Here is a 20,033-nt window from a genome sequence, read left to right on the forward strand (position 1 = left end):
AAAGGAAAGATTATTCACGCGACAAATTTGAGTGACAGAAATAGTAGAAAATTAGGGTGCCATTTCATTCGAACTCGTTCAAGTGGGCGTACAACTAGAATTGGCAAGTGCTACGTGAATATCCAAGCAACAGCTTTACAGACAGTTAAACTTGTAGCAAAATACGGAAGTATCTATCCTCGACGACTGTGTTACGAGGAATAGTCCCCAGTTTTTCCAACCGCCACTCTTTATATAGGACAGTGCCCACCCCTGTACAGCCAACATATCTTAACAAAGTCATCCGCCGCTACGTGAGTGCCTGCAGCCCCTTCCGGAACAGCTATACGATTGTTCCCTATGCGAGACCCTGTCCACTCTATCCATCTAACTTACCTAATGAGAATCCACTGTTGCTGACTGAGTTCCTGCAGCTCTTGTCGGAACTGCTCTCGCAGAGCCCACGCAGCTTCAGCCTCCTGTAGCTCTTGCTCAACACTGGCCAGCTCTCCAGGCTCGGTCATTCCTAGCTGCTGCGTTTCAGACCTGCGGAATGAGTACAGTCGACCCATTACTCTTTTGAAGGGCACGTTGTTCACCACGCAAGCAAGAGCGGCGACTCACGACAGCCGGCGCCGGGTGTCTAGCAGGGCGTCCAATTCCGCCCGCAGCTCGCCCAGAAGGTTGGCGGCTTGGTCGCCCAACCGAGGACGCGCCTGCTCCCAACGTGATAGGAAGCGCTCCCGTAGATGCTCGAAGTTCTCCAGGCGGGACGACGCGTTCGCCTTCAGCACCTCCATCTGCAATCACGTCAGTTCTGCGACTTATTGTCCTTAGACTAGCCATGTTAGATACGAGCATATGAGAGCTAGTTACTAACACGGCCAGGACAGCACTGCACGAATTTACCTCGAATAACGGCGAGAAAATTAAAGGCTTCTCGAAAAGGGCTCCAAAGAATGGCTAGCAATTATGTGCATTATATTATAGGGGAAATGCAATTGAATGTACGTGCCGCGTAAAAGTCCTCAAGAGCGAGCTGGTGCCAAGTGACGACCCGCGATACAGGGAGTTCGCCCGCGATGCCGCACATTGCATCAGTTAGCGCAGGTAACGTCAAGACTTTGGAGTGCCATCACAACGGAAAAGGCGGGTTGCTTTACTAACACGGCAGAAGAACATGCAGAGTTTTAATTTCCACTTTTTCCTCTTCTGTCGAGCTATCATTTGCCGGCTCCCCTTGCGCATACATACATTTTGCCACACGCTTAATTACCTATTTTTTATTGCGTGCCTCTATTTCTACCCTGCATTCATGTAAACTATTTATCGTTGTACTTCCTCAGGATCAAAAGCGATCAGCTTTATGTTGACGCTGACAAATACTTGGATGCCTATGTTATTGTCCTCATAGGCTCCACAGTGGGGACGCAAGCGTCGCAATTAAAGTGAGGCGTGGAAGCCTCCAGAACGACTTTGTGCTCAGTTTAGACGCCGGATGCCCGAACAGACCTGATGTGCCACAACGTCCTTGTGCTGGTGCAGGCGCTCGTCCAGGCCGTGCCAGAGCTGCTGCAGGCCTTCCATGTCGGCGGGGGGCGGCCTCCGTGACCAGCGCGCGAGCAGCTGCTGCTTGTCCTGCGCGGCCGCGTGCTGGGCGGCCGCGCCGTCACGGCCGGACAGAGCGCGCCCGAAGGCTTCGCTCAGCTGCGTTAGCTGCTCGGCGCTCTGGGCGCTTCCGGACAGAGCCTCCAGCGAGGTCTCCAGGTAGGCGCGCACCGCAGCCGCATCTCGCGCCACTGAGGCGCGCAGCTCGCGCACCAGCCCAGACTCGAGCTCGGAGAGGGCGAAGTCCACGTACGAGCGCACGGGAGCGTAGCTCACCACCAGGCACTCGAAGCGATCCTCCTCACTGCGTTCAGTGGAGTGAGGGTTGAATCTTGATGTACAATTCTCGGAGGAGGCAGGAGGCAGGAGGAGGAGGAGGAGGAGGAGGAGGAGGAGGAGGAGGAAGAGGAGGAGGAGGAAAATGAGGAGGAAAGGCAGGGAGGTTAACCCGTACAAGAAACCGGTTTGCTACCCTGCACTGGGGGAAAGGGGTGAGTGGATATAAAAGTTGTGAGAGAGGGATGGGTGAAGTGAGTACAGTCACATCACAGACATTTGGAGGGCGCGTGTTATGTAGGGCGTGGCATTCTGAAGGGACGTTCAGAGAAACTCAATCCACTTATGGTTCTTGAAGTACGAGTCCAAAAGATCTACCAGTGACTGACAAGTGCCCTCAGCTGTTACACTCCACCTGACGTCTGCGATGTGCGTCACTTGTGTGGACGTGTCCATCAACGACTCACATTAGGCAACGTATAATCATGAAGGTGGCCTGCGGTGGAATCGCGATTGTGATTATGAGAATGGACAATGGACAATCGCTACACTGCCAACCTTCTCGAATACATAAGCGCAACTGGTCTTCACTCCTTCTTTTAACTTTCTATCTCCTGCATCTCATTCCCCCTTTCTCAACTTATGCCTTGTGGCAAACTTTTCGAAAAAAAAAAATCAAAAAGTATGAGTCCATTTTCTTCCTGGATATTTGGATGCTTGGCCGCCAGAATAACATGTTTTTATAGCCATCAAGTCAAAACTAAACTCCTGACGTAAACACTGAGAGTGACTCCATGATCACCGGTATCAAGCTAATGGCGGCCTAGACTAACTTATGAAATCCGCGCTAAACATACTGTCTTGACACTCCGCAGTTTCCTTGTGAAATCAGCTGGGGATGGCAGCATTCACGTTTCATTCCTTTAGTGCTTGGTATGTCGCATAAACTCTCTTTTTCAGTTAGAGAATAGCCTCTTTGTGATCAGTGCGCCGCAACCTGATCATACAGGCCGACTTCAGTTTGTTCCCACTCTTGTTGGATCAACAGATTTTCAATAAATGCGTAGCGCCGTACGCAAGAGAAATTTATTAATTGCTGCTAGTTAGTCAATGTATTGTGTTGTTTAATCAGAGATAACCAGCAATTTTTGAAATCTTGGCTTCGGGAAGATGAAGATGCAAGAGAAGAACAAATGGTAAGGGTTTAAGCATGGCTTCTAGTTATACCAGTGAGAACTCTGTCAAGCATGGTTTTCCGCGATTTAGCAAGTTTGTGCAAAGTTTGGCGGCTTGAATTAGGCGACGCTCAAGCTTTCCTTTAATAGTAGAGGTGATAGCGCCTTTAACAACGTCTTTTATTCCGTGATTTATTGAATATTTCTTCTTTATTAATTGGTTTAAAGGAAAGAAAATTATAGGCGCAGTATCCGTCGCACGTTTTTCGTGGATACGTGAACCGGACCATAAGGAAAAAGAGGACAGGAGTAGTGGAAGTGAAAAAAGGTATCGTAGGAGAGGGCTACGGAGTAATTGCGGCCACTTAGGGATCTTTAACATGCACTGCCATCGCACAGCACACGAAAGCCACTCCGTTTCGCCTCCATCAAAACGCAGCCGCTGGCGGTCGAGCTCGAACCCAGGTACTCCGGAACAGTAGTCGGGCGCCTTAACCACTGCGCCACCGTGGTTGTTTATGCTGGAAGTTCGAGGAAAGAAAGGCACAGTATATGTCTCACTTTTAGGGGGACACCTACACTTATTTAGGCCAAGGCCGTTGGGACCTAACGGGGTGAAATCCGAAGTTGCACCTCGAATAGTCGAGCTTACGCTTTAAAAATTGGGAGGATCGGCAAACACATAAATCGATATTAATTTATTAATAGTAAAACTCAGCCTTCAAAGGCATGACGCGGCAGTGGCAATGGCTCCCGTATGTGGCTCGCCTTGCGGATCCTTGTTCTCGTGCATGCAATTTGCTACTAGCGTTTGCTTGTAGTAAGGGAGTAATTACTCATTGGCGTTCACCCTATCGCCGCTATACGGCTAGCAAAAAAGCTGTACAACTTTCATAATTACAGCCTAATTACTTCTCCCTTAATTTATGCCTTTATTACCCCCCACATATCTTTATTATATAGTCGCAAGCTACCGCATTTTGTGAGCGACCATAGCCCTTAGATATAAAACCATGTTTTAAAGAAGCCATAAAAAACACGTCTGCGTGGAATAGGGGCAGCGTGTCTGGCTTGAGATCCAAGGTTTGGATGAGTTAGATTTCCCTCACACTCACATCTCAAAGGAAAAGCCCAAATCGACAGCTCCTACCAACGCGGTAGTGTCATGTGGTTCCATGACGTCACACATCCCGATTACCAATCAGTGCACTGCTACGTTAGCTTCCAACAACCACCTGCCAGAGGCATGCCTATCGTTTCTCGCTAACAGCGCCCACGTTGACAATGCCGATGCCGGATGTTCTGCGGAATGGGGTTTTGAATGCTGCCGCGTTAAAACTGCCATGCGCCGTCAAAGCTCTCGCACACGCTCTGAACAAATTGCAGCCTTTATCTTATGGATGCTCCAGTCAGGATCATCAGCCCGACTACATAAAACCACTGCAGGACAGACTTCTTCCATATCCATCCAAATAAACCTGTCATTTGGCAGCTGCATTCACCTGGTCACCGAAAACTTCCCTGTCTCACCCTCCCGCCTAACTTTCGGCCTCCCTCTCCTAAACTTGCTTTTTCTAGGAATCTAATTAGCTCCTTTTAACAACGATCGGTTATCCTTAATTCGCACTACATTTCCTGCCCATGCACATTTCTTCTTCTTGATTTTGACTAGAATGTATCTACATTTGTTCTCTGCCCTACTCTGACATCCAATACGAACTCGCCAATTCCGATTGCCGATTCAAGGAATTTTCCAGAATCCGTGAAGGAATATGAATATCCGCCTCGATTTAATAAGGAACCGAGGTCTGAACCCCAATCGTCCACTGAAATGCACACCAATTTCTCGGGGCAAGAAAACTTGCTCCGGATCGCTGATTCATCATCCCCCCCCCCCCCCCCCCCCCCCCCCTTACCTTGGAGCTCGCGGTGGCAGCGAATGGAGCTACAGACGCTTCCAGTGTGGGGAGGATTATACACGGCGTCCTTTCCTTGGAGCCGAAAAACTCCAGGACCATGCGTTCTATAATGTGGCGTTGTTCGCTATCCAGATATATAAGTCGCACATTTCAAGTTCAGTCGCTGGATTTTTGGGTCTACAGATTATTAAAACTAGCCATTCAGTGAAAGCGCTTGAGAATAAACCCTTAATTGAAAATAAATCAACCCGCATAAACTGTGTACCACCACTCCATGCTTGGAAATTTTCGTGACCACTCCAACAACCTCAGGCTGCGCTATACACCAGCGTCTCAATTTATTACAGAGCTAAATTTTATTACAGAGCTAAATGTCTTCTAGGGATTATTTCATACTGTAAAGCTGAAATTCGATGCTGGACCAACAATCGCCCCATCTGCCCTTATAAATCTGCTCACACGCCGAACGCACGCGTAAGAGTCAAGAAGTCCGCGAACGCGTTTCCAGGTCCAGCCTAGGTTAATGATTATGGTCGGGATTCGAAGGCGCGTGAACTATAAGCTCCGCGATCTGAAGGCGATGTGGGGATGGAAATGGACGGTTTCATCCACGCGGTTTTCTTTAATCGAAATGCTCAGTGAATATAACATTTATTCTTAACATGCAAATATATTATGACACTTCGATGCCTCTCAAAGTAGTTCGTTTTACCTCCGCCGCGGTCGCGCAGTGGTTAGGGCACTCGACTGATATGCCCAAGGATGCGGAACTGTATTCCGGCCTCGGCGGCCGCTTTTCAATGGAGGCGAAAAGCAAGGCGCCCGTGTGCCGTGCGATTTCAGTTGCAAGTTAAAGAACTCCAGTGCTCGGAATTTCCAGAGCCCTCCACTACGGCGTCTTTCATAGCCTGAGTCGCTTTGGGACGTTAAACCCCATAAACTGACTTCGACATATTTAGTGTTCGAATCAAATTTTATATTTCGCAAAGAGATTGTGTTGTGGTTAGCACCGTAAAAAAAAGGGAGCGGGCTTCCATAATGTGGTAGCAATGACTTGGTAAGCACTCACGGAAAAGCTCTTCCAAATTCTTGACACTTCGCCTTGACAGTGCGGAAATTCATCTTCCACTCCTCGGGAGTCAGGTTCTCTGCGAAGGTCTGCAGAGGCACGGAGCTCAGGGCCACCCATTCCTGCAAAGGAAGACGGCAGCCGAGCCTTGACACATCGTCTGCCACTGAAAACGCATACGTCACTGCTGCAGTTCCGCCCGCAGATGATACTAGACAACGCGACTAAATCCATCCAGTGAGCGGTAATACACAGTCCGCATCGCGTGTTGCAGTGACGTTATCAACTGTGCTATTGACGTGAGCATTCTCCCGATATTTCTATAAAGGTTCAAACAGTCATTATAAGCGATAGCTTATACAGCTCGTTCGGCCGAAAAGCCGTCGGTGCAGTATTAGTATTAGTAGTAGTAGTAGTAGTATATATAGTTGTCGGCACCACGTGCCGGAAATAATTGGGGGCTGAATGAAAAATTGCATTGTGCTAGTTTGTTCATGATTGATTTTTGATTGGTGAATGATAGGCGGTGACGAGTTAATGAGATCGTTGTAATTAAATAAAAAATTGACGAATTAAAAAATAAAAAAGGAAAAAAGCAGGTTCAAAGAATATTTGATGATGCAAACTAAGAAATCAGAGTGCGTAATTTGATATATTTATTGAAATAATTGCAAAAATAAAGATTGGAAAAAGGGATTGAAAGGTTTCAAAATGTTCGCACTGAAAACCCAATGTTTGATGATGCTAATTAGAAAAATTTAGGGCATGCACGCAATTGATTAATAAATAATTGAATTAATTTTAAAGAAATTTAAATAATTAATAGCGGTTCAAGGGTGTAAAATTGTTCAGAATGGAAAGCCAATGCTTGACGATGATAATTAAAAATTTAGAGTTGTGTAATTGATCAATTAAAATCCATTAAAATAATAATTAAAATAATTAAGAAATATAGAATGTGCTCAAAGTTGTCAAACCGCTCAAAATATAAGCAAATGTTTGCTGATGATAATATCGGAGTGTAAAAAAAATTTAAAACGTAGAAAGAAAAAATAACAAAAATTACTCATATAAAAGTGGAAAACACCCTCCGTGTGTGTGAAACGCTATCGCGTCATACCCTTAATGGCGGAGCTTAAATGTTCTCCTAACATTTATGTCCTCAAACTCAGGAACTAGCTTCACACAGCGTTTCTGGAGCATAGGCCCATCAGGTTTAGTGATCCAGAAATCAGCAATATGCAGCAATCACCTCTGTATGAATTCCGGTCCCTTAGTCATAGCTTCCGACAACATTCCGCCCCGCAGCATGAAAAGCGTCTGACTTTCGTCCCGGACATGCTGCTATTTTAAGGCGATAGCGTTAAAGGTTTAGTTGTACATAAGATCTGGCGTTGTCGGTGTCGAAAAATCACGGGCATTGCTCTGGCAAGTGGTAGCTGGTAGGTGACATGGCCGGGCACTGATTGGTCGGCGGGTTGTGTGACGTCACGATACCCCGTGATATGGCAGGCCCTGCCAATGGGTAGGTGAGATGGGAATCGAGCCTCCCAGAACCCTTGATAAGGAGTACAATACGCTACTCCTACGCCACGAATGTACCTATATGCGTCTGTACGGCTCAGTTAAAACAGTTTTATAGATATTTACGTTGGGTGTTTTTACGCAGATAGGACGTAGTACAGCTTACGACCGTATCGTAATGAATATGTGCAAGGTAACAGATACACAAAGTAACAGATTAGTGATTAAGCGCGTAATAAAAGTTATACACGCGAACGAAGATATACCAGAGAGACCCGCAGACAAGAGCTATTAAGGGTCCCTTTATTTTTCGGAGCCCAAAATTCTTTCCAGCGACCATTTTCTAGACAAGCCGCAAGCGGTCAACCGGTGCGCAAAAAGAGCACTCCTGTCCGATAAGACATGTGTCGGTACCTGGAATCTGCCGGCAGCAGCCTGGACGGAGGTGAAGAGTCGTTGTGTGCGTCTGTAGAGGTCGACGAAGTGGTGCGCGTTCCGGTCCACGATTATCGAGAAGACGAGGCTCTGGTCCACCGCAAGGTCGTCGCTGACGCCGCGAAAATGTAGCGGCAGCGCCAGGAACCGCTTCACCTGCTGGTAGTACCTCGAGCGCACCTCTTCCAGTGGCGGCCGGAAGCAGAGCTGCCCACTCCTGCACATGTAAGAAAACATCCACTCGACAAGGGCTTGAAGGCTCAATCGTAGCCACTTTTATCATGGCACTAATTCACCGCGAAAGCCACAAATGCACCACACTTTTGAAGAATAGGAAAGCCACCGAGGTATCTTCCCGGTCGTACAGAGCGTCTCATTTGGTGCGCGAGTGTTGTAACTGCCTCCAAAGTGAGGGCAACTTTAGCAAATTATTTACACGTCCTTATCCAAAACATATGCGTTAAATGAACTCAGACGTTTCTTGCTGAAGGACACGCACCACTTGGAGTTCTTCACTACAGAAACCAAAAACAATGAACTGTCTCTTCGTCCCTCATTGTGACCTCGTTAAATCCAGATGGCCTACAGAACTCAAAATGCAATGCGTATTGCTGCTTAGGAGTGAAGCAAACATGTCCGAGATTTCAAATGCCTCTCCAGCAAACAGGCTGACGATCTCCGAAGTCCCGAGACACTTTGCTTAATACTGCCTCCTGTTGTTAACCTGATGTTTCTATGTGCCTTTTTGACTTACTTGTTTCTGGGTTGCTTGATTTGGTACTGAATTATTTCCGTCGCGCTTACTGAAATGGCGTGACACCTGCAACTACTTGAGTTTTTCTCTCGTTAATATCCTCAAAAAAAAAAGTATCTGACGCATCAGTACTTGTTCTCTAACCGATGCCCCGGCTATTACTAGTGTTGTATCCGCACCTAGCCAATAGTGAATATGTATGTAATATGTCAAGGTGATACACTTGTACAGTTATGATTCCACGCTTTGCTGACGGCTCGTGCGAATGCTGCCGAACTGCCACATTCGTACTTGATGTCTTCCGTAATTTATCACGGTGTTTTTATTTTTTTTTCTTATGAATGTGACAATAAATTTCATGCTAACTGAGAGGTGAGATTTTGGACATGCCTGCAGGTCAGCTCCAGGCGCGTTTCGGGTAGGTGTTGCAGCAGTGTCTCGAGTCCACGCAGATACTGACACTCGATCACCTTGTACAACTGCCGGTCCCAGTGCGCTCGCCAAGGACGAACCTGCTCGGGGCTTTCCTGCGAACACGTCCACTGCTGTTGCCCACAGCCCCGCACTTTGGCCACTGAGTGCAAGCGAAGTGCTGTTTACATTAACCAGACTGTGGGGGTCGAGTTGAGTGGACTCGACCCGACCCGACGAGCAGCGATTACGGCAGCGCTTCTCGTCGAGGCGAAGAACTAGCAGACGGCACCCGATTCCAGCCTTTTTCTCCCCCGCATCCCTTGCGTTTTCCGTATTGTTCGCCTCTCCCACCGTTCCCAGACTGAACTCGACCGCGTTTACATGCTTCCTGCAGCAGGGTCGAGTCGAGTCAACTCCGGTGCAATGAGTAGGTTGACTCGATTCGACCCCTCGACTTCTCGACTCTCGACCAGGCCCGACAGCATTTACATGAACCCTGTAACCGGTTTTCCATTCGATAACTCAACTCAACACGCTGTCGGGTCCATGTAAACTCCGCTTGATATGACCTTTAAAGCCTTTAAAGCGCGGCTGACTGAGATCGCGTAACTCCTTCCATGCTTAAAGCAAATGACAGCTGGACCACTGCAGTTTGTGGCGCATCACATTATGCGTCCCTTATAAAATAGAAGCTTTTGCGTTGTTAGAGCTGCTGCCTGGGTGGCTTCATTGCGAAGGACCAGCGCACAACGGCGACAAAGAAACCCACACAGCTTCCGCGGTGTTTTAAGATACACGCGAATGGCGATGTTAAAGCTAGAGACCACGCGTCGGGTCGGAACAAGAATGCGCGGGAAGGGGATAACAATCGAATATTGAACATTTCAGCAAATATACTCGTCTATAGGTCGCGTTGTACGCCTTTGACAGTGAACATGCAGGGTCGTCCACCCTTCGTGCGAGCAGCAAAGCATGCGGTCGCTCCCTTCGAACGATCCGACGCGGCTGCATATTGAAGCAAAGCGTCGCAGGCACAGAAGAGGCTGGAAGTGATGCTATGCTTGGACTACCGTTTGTCTCTAATATGCGGTCGCATCAGACGCGATGGCATTTTGAAAAGTGGAGGACCTGTTTCATATCATCTAGTTTTTTTCCCTAAAATTCAACGAATGATTAATTTCTAAAGAGGAAGAAAAGAAAAAGATCCTACCTGTTGCTGGGCCATAATAGACCTGATGTCGGCGAGCACATCCTTCCATCCCTGCTGCCGGTGCACGAGGTCCAGCTCGAATAGGGGCATTACCTGTGAAGAGCGTCCTTCTGTGTCAATCATGATCCTGCTAGCTCACGCGCCTCATTTGACCGGCCCTTAATTAGCTCCAGACACGGGCTTACTGCAAGCAATCACGCTACTGCATACAGCATTCCTCTATGGTGCGTTTTATCAGTGTTACATCACTGGACATAGCAGTTCGTTCTATCTAGATTTTGAAGGTTTTTGAAAATGAGCATTTAAATGTTATCGACATAGGAAAACCAGCATTTGTATCATACAGCGATTCTTCACCTTCGAATCTTCAGCGGCTAGAACCCATCGTGCCCTTTTCCGCCTTCCGATTTTTACGGAGTCATAGAGTTTGTTGTTGTATGGCTGCCTAAGAGGCCGCAAAAAGGTATACGAAAATGACTTAAGAAGTGACGAAGCCCTCTGTGACTGCAGCGTAGCTTCAGCCAATACCTAAATGTTTTAAAGTCTACAAAAAAATTACTATGATATTAACCCTTGCATTATGTGGATGGCCTCCACCTTTTGGCAGCATCGCGTTGTGTCATCTACTATTATGGGACCGTTCTAGGCGATATCCTGACATCGTAGAAGACAGCGCAAAAAACAACGGGGCAGAGAAGTGAAGCGCGCGACGCGTCTGATTTCAAGAGCTGTCATAAGTCCACAACAGCCGGAGTGCTTTTTATCCCATTCTATAATGTGTGTGGCGCTTGCACGGCTGTGTCTGCAGAACTGAAAATTGTGGTGTACACAGACATTACTGGCAATTTATAAAAGAGAGAGGGGGACTTGTTTGTTTTGTTAGCAATTTGCTTTTTTTTTCTTGGTCTTTCTCTTGTTGACGTCCTGGTTCCTCTCAAAGTTGTTATCTTTCCTCCCTGAATATGCGCCGGCTGCGGGTGCGGGGATTTCATTTTGGGAGGAAAAAGTGTTACCGAAAGCTGCCCGCCAGCTGCTGTCTTCATCACTCCACCGCATCCACTTCAACATCAATAACTGTCACGCCCATTTTAATTAAGATACGTAAAGTGACAGATTTTTTAAGCAAAAGCTGTCTCTAGTTGACGTGGATAACACGACTAACAACGTATAAAAAAGGTAAACCTGGCAGTTTTCAGCCGTCACATACTAAAGCATCAACCTCACACCAATAACTCGATCCACGGAGGACCCGGCGCCTACTGTTCGCGCTGCTAAAATGGGTCTCGTTCGGTAAGAAATCATCGCTTCGTGACGGAAGATGCCCTGAAAAAAAAAATAAAAACAGTAGGTATCTACCTTTTTGCAAATGGCCAAATGCAAGCCACGCAGGTGGCGGTTCCGGCTAGCCAAGCGTGCTGCCAGTGCTCGCAGTTTGGCAACAAAGGCATCCAGAGCAACCACGTCTCCCCAGGGCACTCGCTGGCGCAACGCCCCGGTCAGCTCCTCGGCCAGCCCCAGCATCAGCGGTCGTTGACTCGGAACCATCTGATCAGCCACTGAGCTGTAGAATGAAGCCACCTGCGCAGGACCCGAGCAGCAACTGGAAATAACTTGCTGACACCTCTGGAGAAGAGAGAATTCTTCAGAGAACGCCCTAAATGACAAATGACGCGTGATCATGAAATGTCTCAAACGGCAGTGCACTGTGAAGGATTAGTGAGTCCGCCGAGAAGTCTTGAGCGCACGAATTCAGTTGTCTATACTTACCCAAGGTTAGAAGTGTGTCAGTACACATTCCAGTCTAGGTGGGCTATGGTATAGCGCACCCACCTTGAAAGTCTGGCCTGGTTACTGAAGCAATTCTTATCGATTACCGTAGACTGCGGTCCTACTTTAACATAGTGCAGTTGAAACAATGAATTAACAACAAGACACGTTCGCTGTGTGCATATTAGCCTACATATTGCGATCTTAGCTCTGAGATCTACACGGACTCATTCTTTATCTCACCAGCACGTTACGAGTGTCCGCAGGGACAAGAAATTAATATAATTTAAAACAAAAAAATTATCCCTATTGGAGTTTATTGCCAGCAGTGCCTCACAGTTTACAATGCTGTTTACAAATCCTTACCTCACTAAACAGCCTCCGTAAGTTTAGCAGCGCCATCAGACACCGGAGCTCTTCTTCGCGACAATGCACACAATCCCGATCAATCCGAAAAGAATTTGAATATGGGCGCAACTTGGGCTCCCTTTTTGTAAGCGAGAAACACGCAGAAACAAAGAAAAAAGCAGGCCTTTTTTGGGGCGAGGAGGGGGGGGGGGGGGAACCTTTGGGACGTTATCTAAGCGTTTATTGATTTGCAAACCCAAAGCGGCCCAGTAGATGTACTCTCGACCCGCTTAGAATTTCTGAACGTCTTGCACTGAGCCAAAGAGTCCGATATGAAATTCTGCCCATCTTGAAGCAACATTGCGAGCCCTTTGTTTCTGCTAGAAAGACTGCTCCGGTAGAGATAAAAATATGTGTCAACGTCTTGCCACGGCGTTACACCGTGTTTTCAGCCAAACATTGCAAAAGTCGAATCGCTGCTCTGAAAGCGATGCCCTTTACTCGGCAGCTCTATCAAAGCACTAAACAGCGGGCATTCGTTAGGAAAAATGTAAACGCTGGTATTTAGAACGACAAGAGTCCTACAATATATATGCTCCTAACCTAAGGCTCGAAGCGGTGCCGTGATCTCTAACCTGTTGTAGATGTCGGGCCCGATGGCCGACTCGGGCAACGGTGTCCTCGAGTTGACGTAGAGGTCCCGGCGGGAGGCGAAATCCCAGGGCTCGCAGCTGCCGTGCCTCGGCCGCTATGGATGCTAGCCGTGGACTCAGGCTGACCCGAGGTCGCCCGCCATCTCCCAGAACCAGCGCGGGCTCTTCTTCTTGCAGGCTGCACAGACACACTTGCATCACACTACTTCAGTTCAGAGACAGAATAGCACACCTTTTACGCGATAACGCATTAGCCTCGTTCAGGCGGAAAGACTACACGTAAAGAGCGCGTCGGAAAAATTCGCACATGATTACCCATTCAATTTGTGACACAACCATTTTTTGTTTAGCATTCTGTGTGATGCCATGCCATTTCGATCGCTTGCCGTTTAATACCCGTCTGCAAGTTTGCGATAGGGTTTCGAAACCGACCTCATATGTACCTCCAATTGTATGCCGATAATTGTAAGGGTTGAAAAGTTGAACACTTGGCCAAACTCTGTGCAGTCTCTCAATGACAAACCGCCAAGCAAAACCATGTAAAACTATGCCAAACAGTCTTTTCGCACGTCTTAATCGGTTTAAGTGGAGCTAAATCCCGGCTTTTTTTTTTTTTTTTCCTGTATGTCGAACGAATCCAATCTCTATTTTTGAGGTTCATAAATGCACGTCGCCCTCGTCTCATCACTTGGAGTACCTTCACGCTGGGTTCATCCCGACAGCCGTTCTTCTTAACAAGATCGCTTTCGACTATTTTTAATACTATTCTAGGTTTCAAGCCTTCAGCGTAGCTCAGCCGGTAGCCACGTCTTACCCACGTGACACTGTGACGTCACACCCCACGTGACACTAGGGTGTGAGCTGGCAGGAGCTGCTAACTTGGGTGTCTCGTTTCACATGGGACGGTTATGTCAGAACCCTGGCATTCACGTTGCCCCTATAGGCCACTAAGGCACGTTCATACGGCTTGGTTAAAGCGGAGCTTTATATGTGGGCTGAGGAAGAAGAAAAGAGAAGAAGAAGAACACTCGGTCACCCGCAGCTAATGCTTTCGCTCAATATTTGGTTCAGCAGCGTTGAACCCTTGTAATTTTTTTTTAATGTGTAATTCGGGCAGCCTAGGCCACTTTTGACTTCGAAAGAAAGTTTTTTAAATGGATTGGACACTACTTAAAAGAGCACACATTTTAATGAACCCTCCAAACGACTCAGTGCTCTAGCATAGAAAGTTGTGCACCGCATAGAGCTGCGCAAAGCCCTCTCCTCTTCGTTATTGTTCTTATACAGATAACAACAAACCTCCGCGAGAAGTACGCATCGCGAGAAGTACGCATAATGGTTTATGCAGATGATATCTGTATCTTTAACTCGTTACGTTCGCCTTACAGTGCCCAGCAACCTATTCAGAGAGCGGCACTGCACATCTCGACGTACTTTTGTTTCCGAGGCCTTCGCCTCTCGCCAGAAAAGAGCGTTGTCAAGGCTTTCACAACAGAAACAGTGACCCGATATCCTCCGTTCCTTGGAGGACGGTCACTACCTTAAATACTATCTCGGCGATCCTTAGGTGTGAGAGACCGTAATCTCTCTCGACCACCTCGGATCAAAAACCTCCGCGAGAGGATCACCGCAGCAAAGCAAGTTGTCACTTTCATGGTGGGGACACGAGGCGAGGGACCGGGGGAGAAACTGCAAATCAGTGATTCTGCTTGAAATAGCCTGTGTTGAAGGAACCTTGCGCTACTATCTATCAGTACTTCAATGATTATCTCCAACAAGCAAGAAGATTCTCGAGGCCGCTGGAAACAATTCTACCTGCGGATGTGTATTGGATTCCCAAAGGGTTCTTTAGCATAAAAAAACTAGCGGAAGCAGGGTGTCTCCCACTGTGTCTGATTGCTGCACAAGGAACGATGCGGTCAAATCACTGGCATGCCCTCCAAAAGAAGAAGCACTTTCTACGCCATGTCTACCTAACTCATTGTAACTCTTTGTAACACTGGCGAAGGTATCGACATAAACCACTACCTTTCGCCTTTCCCCCCTGAACAGTCTCACCAAAAAGGGAAAGAATTTTGTTCAAAATGTCAATGCAAAGAGCTGCCATGCCAAAGGCAGTACTTCTGCAAGCTGGTTTCATTTATTTAACCGAGGAATGTACACAGCACATCCACATCTTCATCGACGCTTCAAATACTCAAGAACGTTCTTCCTGTGGCCTTTATGTTCCCTCAAAAACGCGTTTTTTTGTTACCGGCTGCAGCGGAACACACCCCCTTTGACAGCTGAGCTTCACGACATTGAAGAAGCTGTTTTCTATATTTCGCGCTGAACTCCCGGCCGATGTGCTATCTTTACCGACTTAGGGGAAGAAAAAAAAAAACTGATCAACCTGTTTCCCTTTACATCAAGTGTCTACATCATTTGGTTATTGCTCCAGGCCATACCATAATATTTCAATCGGTGCCTGCTCACTATGGCATTCTGGCCAACTAAAAAGCAGATGAAATTGCCCGTAAAGGCCGCCAACATCACAGATACACTCGGGCTTCACGAAATATGATGCGCCCCATATGGCTGAAAGATTTACTTCTGAAAATAGAAAAGGATCAGCTCTGGAGCTTGTTGACACATCGCTATCAACTTCTTTACTCAGTCGACCCACATCTAAGATCAAGACTCCCGCCCAGAATTCTTCGCCATCTGGAAACTCTATAACCGATTCGCCTTAGCTTTCATTTACAAACTGTTCGCAATACCGTTTCAGTCAAATGAACAGTCTGCACTGTGACAACTGCGGCTCGATAAAAACTGTGGAACATATCTACTTGAGTGCCCTGCGCATGCTGACGAGCGTGCATACTATGAAAATAGCATGGAGAAGCTTTTCCCACTGCCTCTAAAATTGGACAGTATTTAAGGTCCCTTAGCCTGCATTGTAGATAACAGATACATGCAATGCATCTTTAAAGAGCATTTATCTCGATGAGCTCGAAATTCACTGTGCATGTCATCTTCACGCATTCTTTATGCTGTGAGCTTTGACAGCAAATTTGTCGGACTATATGCACTCTATAATTTCATTTTATAGTTATACTCGTAGACGCACCTTAGTACGCATTTAATTGCCGCATTTTATCTTCTCCCCTTCTTTATTTACTTTATTTTCCGCACCACTCTGTCAGCGTAGCATGTCAGCGATTTCTAAACGCTGGTTAAATTCCATGTTTCCAATGCCCGTACCAGTGCATGCTTACATCGCATCTCACAAAATTTTCTCGTAGGTTGTGTATACTCACTGCTTCGAATGGGGCGACCGGCGTCCGGTACTTGCAGTTCGAGTGCACCAGCCCGCGTTTTGTGTTACTTAGCGCATAACAAGAGCCACGTGTGTTTTTCGCTGCATACCGGTCGGAAGACGTCTTTGGGTTGCTGCACATAAACTACCAAATAACTCGTAATTTTATCCATTAAGACATGCGGCACACACGGTTTTCTCCCATGTGCGAAAGTCTGCTTCATGATTGTCGAGGCTCTTCTTTCAGTCGGAATTGAATACGCGCCGCCTCAGAGCGTGCTGGGCATGTGAAGATGGCTGAGCGAAGGCTTGTCCACTCACGCCAACCGTAAACCCGCGGAAGTTTAAGCTACATATGTGAGAACGATCGTGAGACGAAAGCGGTGCAGGCTGGGCGTTTGCCTGACCTACGCTTCCGGTTTTCCGGTTACTCCATCGTGCATTGCGATAGAGCACGCCTTCGCACGCTTCCGGCTTTTCTGTTCTTCCTTCATGCATTGCGATAAAGCACGCCTTTGCACGCTTGTGGCTTTTATGTTATTCCTTCGTGCATAGCGGTAGAGCACACCTTTTCATGCATGCGGCTTTTCTGTTATTCATTTGTGCATTGCGGTAAAGCACGCTTTTGCACGCTTCCGGCTTTTCTGTTCTTCCTTCATGCATTGCGATAGAGCACGCCTTTGCACGCTTCCGGCTTTTCTGTTCTTCCTTCATGCATTGCGATAGAGCACGCCTTTGCACGCTTCCGGCTTTTCTGTTCTTCCTTCATGCATTGCGATAGAGCACGCCTTTGCACGCTTCCGGCTTTTCTGTTCTTCCTTCATGCATTGCGATAGAGCACGCCTTTGCACGCTTGTGGCTTTTATGTTATTCCTTCGTGCATAGCGGTAGAGCACACCTTTTCATGCATGCGGCTTTTCTGTTATTCATTTGTGCATTGCGGTAAAGCACGCTTTTGCACGCTTCCGGCTTTTCTGTTCTTCCTTCATGCATTGCGATAGAGCACGCCTTTGCACGCTTCCGGCTTTTCTGTTCTTCCTTCATGCATTGCGATAGAGCACGCCTTTGCACGCTTCCGGCTTTTCTGTTCTTCCTTCATGCATTGCGATAGAGCACGCCTTTGCACGCTTGTGGCTTTTATGTTATTCCTTCGTGCATAGCGGTAGAGCACACCTTTTCATGCATGCGGCTTTTCTGTTATTCATTTGTGCATTGCGGTAAAGCACGCTTTTGCACGCTTCCGGCTTTTCTGTTCTTCCTTCATGCATTGCGATAGAGCACGCCTTTGCACGCTTCCGGCTTTTCTGTTCTTCCTTCATGCATTGCGATAGAGCACGCCTTTGCACGCTTCCGGCTTTTCTGTTCTTCCTTCATGCATTGCGATAGAGCACGCCTTTGCACGCTTGTGGCTTTTATGTTATTCCTTCGTGCATAGCGGTAGAGCACACCTTTTCATGCATGCGGCTTTTCTGTTATTCATTTGTGCATTGCGGTAAAGCACGCTTTTGCACGCTTCCGGCTTTTCTGTTATTGCTTCGTGAGTTGAGGTAGAACACGCGTTTGCCTCGCAAGTCTCGTTCTGATCAGCGCCTGTCTATTGACTCGGCATGCTTTTGTAGCGAAAACTACACTACGCTACCCTTGAGCATTTCGCCGGCGCCTGAAAGAGCGACAACTCGGGCCTCGCCTTTCCTGTGGGAGATTGACATTAGAATCAGCCTGCCATGGCATTGTCATGACAGGCTGATTCTAATGTCACTCTCGTGTTCAACGGAACGCTGGTAGTGTCCGATGCAACGCTTGGTCGACCGCAGCGAAAGCTTTCGCTCCACATTCTGTTCAGCAGTGTTGAACCTCTCTAATGTTTTGCCATGGCTGTCAGATCGAATCTAAGAAATTTGACATGTCAATCGTACATATTTTAGAGCGACAGCTTTAAAGGCATCGTTACCCAAAAACTCTGAACGCAAAATCACCGACAATGCGCTGACTGGTGGTGGCTGGCAACATGACATGGCCGAGTACTGATTATTCGACATTTTGCCCGACTTAACATGACATCGGAAAGTTGGGGTGAGCTGACAACTCGGGTCGTTCATTTGAGGTGGGAAGGTGGAATAAGAATCGACCTTCCACTGCTCTCGGATTTCGAGTCAGGCACGCCTAGCCTACGCAAGCACGTCCACACGGCTTAGTTAAAACGGGGCTTTAACCGGGTGGTGGCCTAAGCTATTGCGTCATACCCCTTTCTTTCTTTATTTTCCATCAGCAGTCAATGCATAATCGCGGATGGTACAAACGCTATAGCTCGCGCATAAATTACGTACAGGTCGATGTGAGAGATTCTGGGATCATTTGAGAACTTGGAAAGCTAACAAAAATTTGGCTTACAATTACGATGCTGGGTAATGCGAAATTTGAGTGCAGTTTTTCAAGTTTTATAGTTTTGCGATATGCTGAGGTAAAGAACTTTGGAAAAAAAAAGTTTATATGTCTAGGTTGGAGTCAACTCCATATTATCCAAAACCTTCTTTCAAATGACGCTCTAACAGTCCCAGTTCTTGACTGTTACAAAGGAATTGCGCAGGGATGACAACTGCAGGCGGCACCGCCGCGCCTCGTCAACCCCCACGAGCGACGGGTAGGCGACATGGCGGATTTCTCGTGTTCGGAAACATATTTTACGGAGGAAACATTAGGGGTCGGGGGGGGGGGGGGACATTCAAGCTCCGCCTTTAAGATCATGATGCCAACACGTTAACGGCTCCCACCTGCAGCTCCTCTTTCGGATGCACGTTCAGGTACCATCGCCCCCAATACAAGCTCGCCAACACCGCAATAGCGTTTCACCGGGCGCTCGTCGCCCGGTGTAGCTCAGAGTCAGATAGCGCGACAGTGCATGCATTTTGCTATTCCCTTAATATGTGTCGATATTATCTCACACAAACTCTTCAAACATACCAGTCCACACATACGTAGCGTTATAGTCGTAAATTGCATCATTAGGTAAAAGGCCACCCGACATAGATATGAAGACTTTAACTAAGCCGTCCGAATGACAGTGCGAGGCCAAGGTGTTGCATGTATGACTCGTGATTCAAAAGTCCCGGATTCTATTCCCATTTCCCCTTACCACCGGGTAGCAGCCTGTACCACCGTCATGTCTACAATCCATGTGACCAGCCAACACACTTGCATGCTCGTTATTTTCCGCTCACAAAGGCGACTACAGCACCGACGCCGAGTTTCCCGCTGAGCCTTAGCTCAATTCTCTGCATCAGCCAAACCGAACTAAGCGCGATCCCTCACCCCATCCGCCACCGCGCCCTCCTCCTCTGCATCTGTCTTCTGCTGATGACGTCCCTCAACCTCCAACCGCATCTACCTCCTCCGCTTTTCCCTTCTGTGGGGTGCATTCCTTCGCTCTTGCAACAAACCTTCTGGGGCGCTAGAGCTAGCGAAAAAAAAGCTAAACATGAGTATCACAACCGACTGAAATTCTTGCAGCTAAAAGTCCTCAACAAAGGGGCTGTAAACAACGCGCGGTACTGTACAGGGATTCTGATCAAGTTTGATAATATGGTCATGTATGATGATGGAACGG

The 20,033-nt window shown here is 47.5% G+C and overlaps 1 protein-coding gene across 1 annotated transcript in view; it reads right to left on the reverse strand.

Moving 5' to 3' along the window:
* The window catches only part of btv (dynein cytoplasmic heavy chain beethoven), a 146,655-nt gene that overhangs the window by 98,252 nt on the left and 28,370 nt on the right, over positions 1 to 20,033 (reverse strand). Inside the window, exons 8-16 of the mRNA XM_084600360.1 lie at positions 13,114 to 13,309; positions 11,720 to 11,941; positions 10,364 to 10,456; positions 9,130 to 9,266; positions 7,965 to 8,202; positions 6,027 to 6,148; positions 1,492 to 1,891; positions 604 to 779; positions 376 to 525 (exon numbers count right to left, since the gene is read on the reverse strand). Coding sequence (XP_084456486.1) covers positions 376 to 525; positions 604 to 779; positions 1,492 to 1,891; positions 6,027 to 6,148; positions 7,965 to 8,202; positions 9,130 to 9,266; positions 10,364 to 10,456; positions 11,720 to 11,941; positions 13,114 to 13,309 — 1,734 coding nt within the window. The remainder of the gene's footprint in view (positions 1 to 375; positions 526 to 603; positions 780 to 1,491; positions 1,892 to 6,026; positions 6,149 to 7,964; positions 8,203 to 9,129; positions 9,267 to 10,363; positions 10,457 to 11,719; positions 11,942 to 13,113; positions 13,310 to 20,033) is intronic.

This window comes from Amblyomma maculatum, chromosome 4 (assembly GCF_055883805.1).
Source record: "Amblyomma maculatum isolate TAMU_Amacu chromosome 4, ASM5588380v1, whole genome shotgun sequence".
Taxonomy (NCBI): Eukaryota; Metazoa; Arthropoda; class Arachnida; order Ixodida; family Ixodidae; genus Amblyomma; species Amblyomma maculatum.